At 39.6% G+C, this 10,782-nt stretch overlaps 1 protein-coding gene across 1 annotated transcript; it reads left to right on the forward strand.

The window, feature by feature from the left end:
• Window positions 1-1,737: 1,737 nt before the first annotated feature.
• Window positions 1,738-10,271, forward strand: LOC309517423 (vomeronasal type-2 receptor 26-like; the record flags this gene model as incomplete). The annotated part of the gene is made up of 6 exons (XM_082196660.1): window positions 1,738-1,913; window positions 3,502-3,793; window positions 4,454-5,150; window positions 5,853-5,980; window positions 6,735-6,962; window positions 9,357-10,271. The coding sequence occupies 6 exons, from the start codon at window positions 1,738-1,740 to the stop codon at window positions 10,269-10,271; spliced, it is 2,436 nt and encodes an 811-aa protein (XP_082052786.1).
• Between the last annotated feature and the right edge of the window lie 511 nt (window positions 10,272-10,782).

Consider the following 10,782-nt stretch of genomic DNA (forward strand, 5'->3'; position numbering starts at 1 on the left):
CTACCAATTTTCACTCCAGCCTTGGGGCATTTGCCTCAGACTGCCATCATTAACCAACTTTCCTGAGTGATCTCATTTCTCCTAACTGCTGATTAACTCCCCTTTCTTCATTGACCAGAATCCCAAGACAATCAGAACCTGTCATTCCCCATCAAAATGAATTCACCTGATCCAGTCCTCACATATAAATACTAAAAGCAGTCATGTCTCTGTATCTGGACACTGAGATCAACTTCTGAGGCCCTCCTCCATGTGCTTCCTCCTTGAGAGGTCCAAAGGGTGGCAAGAAAAGAACTGGCTTTCCCTGCAATTGCTCCCCATGTGTGGAATGCTCTCCCCAGGGAAGTCCACCTGGTCATTGTACTCCTTTAGGCACCAGGGGAAAACATTACTTTTTAACCAGGCCTTTGGTTGATCTGATTTACATCCTATGCCCTTTTTAAATGTGGGGTTTTTTTGGGGGGGGGGTTGGGTGCTGTTTTTATTTTTATTATGTATTTTGTGGTTTTATGTTTTGATTTTATCCTGTGAACTGCCCTGAGACCCCTGTGTATAGGGCAGTACATACATTCAATAAATGAATAAAATGAATCAATCAATATCAGAACCCATCACCAATCAGCTGTTGCTAAACAGGGCTGCAGCACAGCACAAGACCTCAGCATTTGATGGTAATAATAATAATAATAATAATAATAATAATAATAATAATAATTTATTATTTATACCCCGCCCATCTGGCTGGGTTTCCCCAGCCACTCTGGGCGGCTTCCAACAAAACACGAAAATACAATAACCTATTAAACATTAAAAGCTTCCCTAAAGAGGGATCAGATGTCTTCTAAAAGTTTGGTAGTTATTTTTCTCTTTGACATCTGGTGGGATGGCGTTCCACAGGGCGGGTGCCACTACCGAGAAGGCCCTCTGCCTGGTTCCCTGTAACTTGGCTTCTCACAGCGAGGGAACCGCCAGAAGGCCCTCAGCGCGGGACCTCAGTGTCTGGGCAGAAAGATGAAGGTGGAGACGCTCTTTCAGGTATACTGGACCGAGGCCGTTTAGGGTTTTAAGGTCAGTTGTAGTTTCCGGGTCACCTTCAAAGGTAGCCCCACTTTCTGAGAGAGAGAGCCCAGGGGTCTGAATACTCACACCCCCCCACTTTCTGAACACGGCCCAGGAGGAAGGAGCGGAACCACTGTATAACAGTGCCCCCAGTTTTGAACAAAGGTCACTCACAGGTGTGCTCCAGCAATTCTGACATTTCAGAAGTTATTATCTCCCCTGTAATTATCTAGATCACTATAATTTATTCACATGCTCAAAGCTCCAGTGATTTCTGAGAAGGCAGATGGGGAAGGAAATTCAAGAACTGAGAATGAAATGGATATAAGTAGTCTAGTAAATCCACAGGCAAGTAAAACTAATAACAACTGAGAGGCAGGCAGGGCTTTGTCATTTTAATCACATTTCTTTATTCCTTATACAGGTGTTCATATTGCTGTTTACTAATTGGAATCCAAGCAATGATTTTTTCTCACAGCTGAAGGTAAAGATAACCTGGACACATGTCTCTTGTAGAAACCGTTGGCAAAGTCAGCTACCACTCAAGCCATTTGGTTTAATTCAAGTTGATAGGAGTGTTGATGATACAGACTAAGAGACCTGAGATAGACCATGGGTCGGGGGAAATTGACTGCCAAGGCTGTGCTTCTTCTTTTTTTGCTGCTGCTGCTGTCGAGCATGGTGTGCAAAGTGCATAATGTTAAGTGCGTGAAAAGTGAGCCTGTATATATTCCACATGAGTGGCATGATCCTGGTGATTTCTTCATCGGTGGGATGGCATCTCATATACATTACATTTCTCCAAAACCCTTGTTCAACAGAAAACCTCATCAGTCCTATATTAATATACCATTGTAAGTCAATGCTCTTATTATTATTTTTATTACTGATTTTTTATTTGAGACTGAGGTCAAAAGTTCTTTGCTTGATTTGAAGAACAGGAATAGAATATTTTGGAAAATCGTGTGCTTGGGGACAGTTCTTTTTTGTTTCCTCTCTCATAAGCCAGATGGTTTAATCTAATGATTATGCATCTGTGTACAGTTGTACCTCAGGTTAAGTACTTAATTTGTTCTGGAGCTCCATTCTTAACCTGAAACTGTTCTTAACCGGAAGCACCACTTTAGCTAATGGGGCCTCCTGCTGCCGCCGCTGCACAATTTCTGTTCTCATCCTGAAGCAAAGTTCTTAACCCCAGGTACCATTTCTAAGTTAGCAGAGTCTGTAACCTGAAGCATCTGTAACCTGAGCTACCACTGTACACAGCCCTTGCATCAAAAATGACTATTGTATATAATGTGTTGTAATACTTTTTCATGTTGTATTATTCTGATTCCCTTTTAGTGACTATTTGTTAAGAACGTGAAATGCTCAACAAGTGAATATAGAAGATGCCTCTGGGAAACGGGCATTTTAAAGCATTAACCTTTTATGATCCAATCATTCTCCACTCTGGTTGCAGCACACAGCTGCTGAGTTTTCAAATTAGAAAAGGGAGCATGTAGTGGGTAGCTTTTTTATTTCACTAAATTTGCACACATCCAGACACATTATGCCTATAGTTCTACATTCCTGGGGTGAGCCACTTGCAGCCTTAAGACTGCTTCATGACCAAAACCTCATTCCACATACATGGGATTTCGAAGAAAAAATAAGAGAGAGATTTAAAAAACTGGGTGGAAGAAAAATAAGAACTTCTTTGCGTGGAAGGCATGTGCATTTTATGTTTGGTTGTTGTTGTTTTTTTTTTAAAAAAATCTTCAAATCCAGATATTACAAGTTCATTTTCTCTTTCATGCAAAAAGTCCATAAGAAGTTTCCAATCTTTAATAAATGTCAATAATGATTCCCCCCCCCCAATTAAGCACATTATCTTTGCCATCTCAGCTAAGTCCAATAATTTTATCAACCATTCCTCTATAGTAGGCATGGCTGTATCTTTCCATCTTTGTGCATATAAGAATCTCACAGATTTAATCATATACTGTAATAATTTCCCATAGTATATGTATCCAATTATGTATCTATCCAGTTATGTATCCAATAACCCTAAAAGAAAAAGTTCTGGCTTCAATTGGATATTAACCTTTAAAATCTGCTGTATCAATGTATGCATTTGTATCTATTATTTTTAAAGCTTTTTTACATGTTCACCAAGCATAATAAAATATCCCGCCATGTTCTTGGCACTTCCAGCAAACGCCTTTGTATATTCTGAATAGTTTCTCTGGAGGTAAGTACCAATGATACATCATTTTATAAAAATTATCTTTCAGATAATAACACAATGTAAACTTTAACCCTTTAGTCCACATATATTCCCACTGTTACATCTTTATATTACAACTTTTTTTTTGCACATTTAATCATACATGGAATGGACAAATAGTGTGCTAAAATGATTTAATTCTTCCATCAAATAACAAGGAACTTTATTTGCAGTGTGGTGACAAAGTTCTACCAACACATCCTTGCCTTGGTGTTTACCATTGATGAGATCAACAAGAATTCAAAGGTTTTGCCCAATGCCACTCTTGGGTTCCACATCTATGACAGCTACTCCAATTCAAGAATGACCTACCGCACCACTCTGGATGTGCTCTTTAAATCGTATCGTTTTGTCCCCAACTACAAATGTGGTATTCAGGAAAATGTCGTAGGAATCATCGGAGGAATGAGCTCTGATACCTCCTTCCGCATGGCAGACATCTTAGATCTTTACAAGATTCCGCAGGTAGAATCTGAGCATGGGGATTTCTCTTAGTTGTCCACATGCCTCTTTCAAATAGGAATGTGATGATTCAAAATGACAAAGTGGTACAATGGAAACAAGTAAAATAAGCTGAAAGTATATTTGAGTTTTATGTGAGAGGAGGGTAATTTGAAAGATTGTGTGTTGTGAAAGGTTTCTCTAAAGGGATGAATATTATATTTAGAGGAAAATCTCACCCTGATTGCTTGTGTGGTGTGCATTTATGAACATAAAAGGTTGTCTGATATTGACATTGATATTGACAATATCAACTGATATTGACCATCTGGCTCAATAGCCCTTCAGACAGTGGGCATTCCCAGCCGTAATTGGATAGATGCTCAGGATGGAATCTCCTGTATGTAAATTAGACATTGCACCACTGAGCTCTGGTCCTTGCAATATTTTATGTGTTTCAGATACCAAGGAATATTGTTGTAATTGCCTGGTGTGTTCTGGTCCATGGGGTCACAAAGAGTTGGACACAACTAAATGACTAAACAACAACAATAACAATTATTGTAAAAAAAGAGTTGGTGATCTTACTGTAAGCAAATAATTAGGTAAATAAGAATATAATGAGCTACATTTAAAACTCTAAGATATCTCACTTTTTGGTGCTTTGTTCCCTTCTTTTTTCAGATTTCATATGGTTCATTTGAACTAAGATTGAATGATAAAATAAAGCATCCTTCCATTTACCATATGGTTCCCAATGAAGGCCTTCAGTATCAGGGAATTGTCCAGTTACTTCTGCATTTCAAATGGAAATGGGTAGGACTTGTAGTTGTGGATGATGAAGGTGGAGAAAATTTCTTGCAGACTATGGAGTCAATGTTTTTGAAGAATGGAATCTGTTCAGCATTCACAGAAAGAGTTATAAAAAACATGAAATTCTCCCCTAAGCTACCTGACATTGTGTATGATGTGAAGAGTATTTTACCAAGTTTCTTGCGGAACAAAGCCAAGGTGATCATTATTTACGGAGAAAATCCAACTATTGCATGGTTGGGATGCATGATAACGGGAGCAATGATGGGTCAAGTAGTATTTCCTCACTACAAAAACCTGTTATCTACAGCAAAAGTGTGGATAACAACAGCCCAAATTGATTTTACATGGCATGCTGTTCAAAAAGTTATTGACAGTGATATACAAATGTTCCATGGTGCTATCTCCTTTGAAATTCACTCAAAGGAGCTGCAGGGCTTCCAAGAATTTCTTCAGATTGTAAATCCTTTGTGGGAAGATGGAGATGGATTTATCAAAGATTTCTGGGAACAAGCATTCAGTTGTTCACTTTCAAACTCCTCTGTGTCTACATTCCTTGTTAATCCATGTACTGGAGAAGAGATGCTGGAGACCCTTCCTGCACCTTTTTTTGAAATGAGCACAATGGGTCACAGCTACAGTATCTATAATGCTGTCTATGCGTTGGCATATGCCTTACATATCACATATTCAGCTAGAACCACACGGGCAAGAACAGAGGCCAGGAGCAGACTATTTCATCAGTCTGTGGAAGCCTGGCAGGTAATATATGGAGAATCCAGTGTCCATGCACATTTTCATTGTCACATGTAATGCTGACAGATTGAGCATGTTCTGGAACTTTGTACCTCAAGGATAATAAATCTTAAGTCATTTTATTTTATCAAAGATGGAATCAATTTGTAAAAAAAAATCTTTTAAAAAAGTAGATGATGCAGAATTTCATAAGCAACACACTAACAACGTGCATTTAAGGAGTGATAACTAAGTATGCAACCTATCAGTTATAAAAATGCAGACTTTAGGGCTAATCATTTTAGGTACAACAATTGTCCTAGCAGATGAAGGGTCATACATCTTTTTCTTTAAAGAGGATACTATTGTTCCTTGCAAGAACTGAATCAGTGTCTGGAGATGAAGATGGAGTAGCAAGAGGGCCGACAAAATGAAGCTGAATTATGACAAGATGGAGGTGATTTTTCTTCCATGGATCTTTTTGGAAGTTCTCTTGTCATCATTTTTAGTGGTGGAATTTGCATTGCACCATTAGGTGCCATACTCTTCCTGTATTGGTTTCCAAAGTGTGGACACTCTCCATTACGTTTAAAGAGACTAATTCTGAATTCTGAAAAGATGGAGGTGATGTTGGCAGGTGGTTCTCCTAGCCAGGAGAACCAGGTATTGTTTTCAGAAGCACAAGTCGCTGTAGTGGCAAGGAGTGTCTTTTTCCAGATGAGGCTAGTTCACCAGAGGTAGCTATTCCTGGACTAAGATTGCTGGGACAGAGTTCTGCATGCTGTAATAACCTCCTGTCTTGAAGGAGTCTTCAGGCCAGTAGCCAATAGACATAACCTCCATGCAGAACAGGTGTTTTGTAGGAACTGTACCTGTAAGCTATAAGTTACCACTGGTGATTGTTGCTCACTGTTGCTCAGAACAGTGCCAACTGCTAATTAATACCTGGTGGTGGAACTTACTCATCTTGGAAATGTGTGTGGCCAATTTATTGATGGCCTTCAGTTGATGCATTAACACCCCCCCCAACAACATTGTCCCAGGCTTCTCAAGGGCTTATTTAAACCTGCTGTGCACTTTTAATTTTAGTAAACTGCTACTGGGTTTGGTTTTGCTTTCATTATCAATTTTACTGTTAGGTTGCTTTATTTTTGTGATAGAAGCCACTTCACAAAAACATTTGGTGAAAAGCAGTTTAGAAATGTTATGAATAAATATTTGTAACCTGATTTCTCTTCCATGGATCTTTTTGGAAGTTCTCTTGGCATCATTTTCAATGGTTGAATGCACGTTGTTCCATTAGGTGCCATACGCTTCCTGTATCGGTTTCCAAAGCGTGGACACTCTACATTGGGTTTAAAGGGACTATTACAACACTTTATAAAAACCATGTTGATCTTCTTATTGTCCCACTTAGCTTCACTCATTCCTTCGGCTGATCTCATTTAACAACACGGCTGGAGATGAAATTACATTAAATGAACATGGAGAGCTGGCATCTGGCTTTGATATTACAAACTTGGTCACATTCCCAAATAAATCTTACATCAGGGTTAAAGTGGGAAGTCTGGGTCCACAGGCTCCTTCTGGCAAAGAGCTTGTCATTGATGCGGGCAGAATCAAATGGAACAGAGATCTTGCACAGGTGGGAAAATAGCAGTACAGTCTCTCAAATACCAAAATTCATAGTCATCAGATGAAATGGCAGGGAAATAGATGTAATGAAAACAAAGGAACCATTGCTTCATACAAATGAATCCAAAATTCACTGGAATGTCACTAGCTGCCTTCTAATACCACTAATCCTGCCTTCACGTGTATGCACATATCCAACTCTTTGTGTTCACTGTTGGCCTGCAATTAAAATGAGAATGGCAAGTAGTAGACAGAGCCCTTTCAGTGTTGGCTCCTGGTAGGGTTGTGCACAAGTCAATCCCTGCCAGGAAAGGCACTTGCAAAGGAACACCCTGCATAATTGAAAATGGAAGGATGTCAAGATACCCTAATTGACTCAAGTGCCAGTGATATTGGACTTAAGCTTAGGTTGTGGCCAGGACCTGATGTGAGGTGTGTTGTTCCTATTATTGGGATCAGTAACCATACGGCTATCAAGAGGCCCTTGCAGAGCTTGACCGAGGTCCAGGGCAATCAAATTCACCATATATGTAACTGCACAATGGCCAAGAAAATGCAATTCGATCCTATTTAACTTGAAAAGAAAAAAAATCTGAATAATGGGGGATTGGCAAACAGGGAGTTGAAAGGGAATATTATTTACACACAGCCATCTGCATCACCTCTCTCTATATGCTTGCTGATATATTGAAAGTACTCTTCCAGAGTTATTCTTGCAGAAGCTCTGCTGGTTCTGCTTCAGGAAGATATGTTCTTCTCCATGCTTAGTATTTCAAGCATTAACAATGTTTTCCCTCGGCTTTCCCAAAACATACATTAAGCAAACCAGACTGTAATTTCAAGGGTATATGATGTGGATAGAGAGAAGTTTCTCTCCCCCCCCTCTATAATGGGAGCTCAAGAATGGCCACCAATTCAGATGCCTTTGAAATCGAAGACAATATTCTCATGGCCTACTAACCTTCATGACTACGTTCTATTTCCACAATCAGAAGCAGTATACTTCTGAGTGCCTGAGCATGTATAGTCAGGTTGTGCTTGCAGGCTTCCCATTGGTTGGTCATTGTGAGGACAGCATTCTAGACTAGATGGGTCTCTGGTCTGATGCTGCAAGGCTCTTCTTACAGTTTTAAACTTTGGATAGGTACCACCCCTTTCGGAGTGTAATTCTCACTGTCCTCCTGGTCATGGGAAGAAAAAGAAGGAGGGAGTGAAATTTTGCTGCTACGATTGTGCTCCATGTCCAGAAGGGATGTACTCAAATGAGAAGGGTAAGAAAAGTCATTAAGATACTCCAAATCATACGATTTATTGCGGTAAACTCTGAGTAGTTCTTTTTCAAGTTTACCATCATTCATTATTCCTATGTGTGTTTGTTTGGGATGTATGTTAAAACATAGTTTTATTATTTCACATTTATATATCACATTCATTATCATGAGGAACGTTTATTTCGAAACATGGGCGTTACATTTTAGCATCAAGCTCTAAGATCATTGTGATGAAAAAATGGATGTTATCAAATAAGGTGATGATGTTAGCATCAATATATCACCACCACCATAAACTTTTATTGCACTAGCCAAAGACCATGACACCATCCAAAAACATCAACATCTACAGTAAAAACTGGTGGAAAAAAGCTCTCCAGCCATTGAGCAAATCTAGGCCATTAATCTGCCCAGACACTGAGGTCCAGCAGAGAGGGCCTTCTGGTGGTTCCCTCACTGCGAGAAGCCAAGTTACAAGGAACCAGGCAGAGGGCCTTCTTGGTAGTGGCATCCATCCTGTGGAACGCCCTCCCACTAAATGTCAAAGAGAAAAACAATTACCAGACTTTTAGAAGACATCTAAAGGCAGCCCTGTTTAGAGAAGCTTTTAATGTTTAATAGACTATTGTATTTTAATATTGTGTTGGAATCCGCCCAGAGTGGCTGGGGAAACCCAGCCAGATGGGTGGGGTATAAATTATTATTATTATTATTATTATTATTATTATTATTATTATTATTATTATTATTATTAATGTAAAACACTTTACACTGCCCTCAATAAGAAACATACACATCAGCTAAAAATGCCTCTCAGCTAACAATGAAAAAAATAGACCATGCCTGCAGCTACTTCATTCATCACCCTGTAATTCCTGCCTTGTACAGCATGTCGGTGGCTTCACATTTCTCCCCTCCATATAGGCTGGGCACCAAGTAGTTCCTCCGCAAGAGATATGATGGGGAAGCAGGGGTATTGTTTATGCAGGTATGCATTAATTTTAAATCCCTTGCTATTGCAATGAAATTGAGAGGACACAGTTTTTATGCATTATATTTCTGGTATGTCTGTAGAGCTGGGTGAGACTGAACTACTGGATATTCCTTGGGTTGTTTTTTTAATTGGCATGCAGTGCATCTTTCCCTCCCCAGAAACTTGCATCCATTGCCCAGAAGATAAGCATTCAAACAAGGACCACAATCACTGCATCCCTAAGATCTCAAATTTCCTAGCCTTTGATGACACTTTGGCTATTGTTTCAACTTCCTCTGCACTTCTATTGTCTCTTGTCACAGTTCTGGTGCTGGGCATCTTCATTAAGCACCAGGACACTGCCATAGTCAAAGCCAACAACAGAAGTCTAACCTACATTCTCCTCACCTCCCTCCTCTTGTGTTTCCTCTGCTCTTTGCTGTTCATTGGAATGCCCAATGAGGCAACTTGCCTTCTCCGACAAACAAGTTTTGGCACCATCTTCTCTGTGGCCCTCTCTAGCATCCTGGCCAAAACCATCTCTGTTGTTTTGGCATTTATGGCTAGCAAACCAGGATCCAGGATGAGGAATTGGATGGGAAAGAGACTGGCTTATTCCATTGTCCTTTCCTGCTCCATTGTTCAAGTATGGATCTGCGTTCTCTGGCTGGCAACCTCTCCCCCATTCCCAGATTTGGACATGCACTCAATGACTGAACAAATTATACTGCTATGTAATGAAGGATCCGTCACCATGTTCTATTCTGTGCTGGGCTACATGGGCTTCCTGGCCACTGCCAGCTTGACTGTGGCCTTCCTAGCCAGAAAATTGCCTGACAGTTTCAATGAAGCCAAGTTTATCGCCTTCAGCATGCTGGTATTTTGCAGTGTTTGGCTGTCCTTTGTTCCAACTTACTTAAGCACCAGAGGAAAATACATGGTGGCAGTGGAGATTTTCTCGATCTTGGCTTCCAGTTCTGGTTTACTGACTTGCATCTTTTCCCCAAAATGTTACATAATTCTGGCAAAGCCTGAGCTCAACAACAGAGAACATCTTATACGAAGAAAGAATTAAATAATAGTTCTATTTGCATTTTTATCAATGTTATTGAAATCCTACATAGAATCATAAAGGAAGTGTAAATGAGTTGGGACCATGTGAAAGAATCAAACTATTTCAGCAATTTTGTCAGTTTTTTTGGATGAGTTATAAAAAAGGGTGCCTTTTATTTTAGGGGCTGATGAGAGAAAAGCTCCCAGGTGGATATAAGGTTCAGTTAAAGAAATATGTTTCAGTAGGAAATAGTAACATAAGAACTCTACTGCCATTCTGATTGGGTGAGAGGCTGAATGGTAGAGCAGACAGAACATTTAAGTGTAGGTATTAGGAACTTTAATGAGTGTTATAATTGTTGTTAGAGTGGATAGACTCGTATAGTTCCTTGTGCATGAAATAAAATTTTAAGTACTGTTATTCTATAGGAAGCATGAGCTATGGATTTTTACATGCATAATTTATAGATAAATCTCTGCACATCAATACTGGAGGGTCGGATTCTTGCTTAATTTTAACTTTGAACAATTTT

The sequence above is a fragment of the Podarcis vaucheri genome (genome assembly GCF_965113315.1).
Source record: "Podarcis vaucheri genome assembly, chromosome: 13".
Classification (NCBI taxonomy): domain Eukaryota; kingdom Metazoa; phylum Chordata; class Lepidosauria; order Squamata; family Lacertidae; genus Podarcis; species Podarcis vaucheri.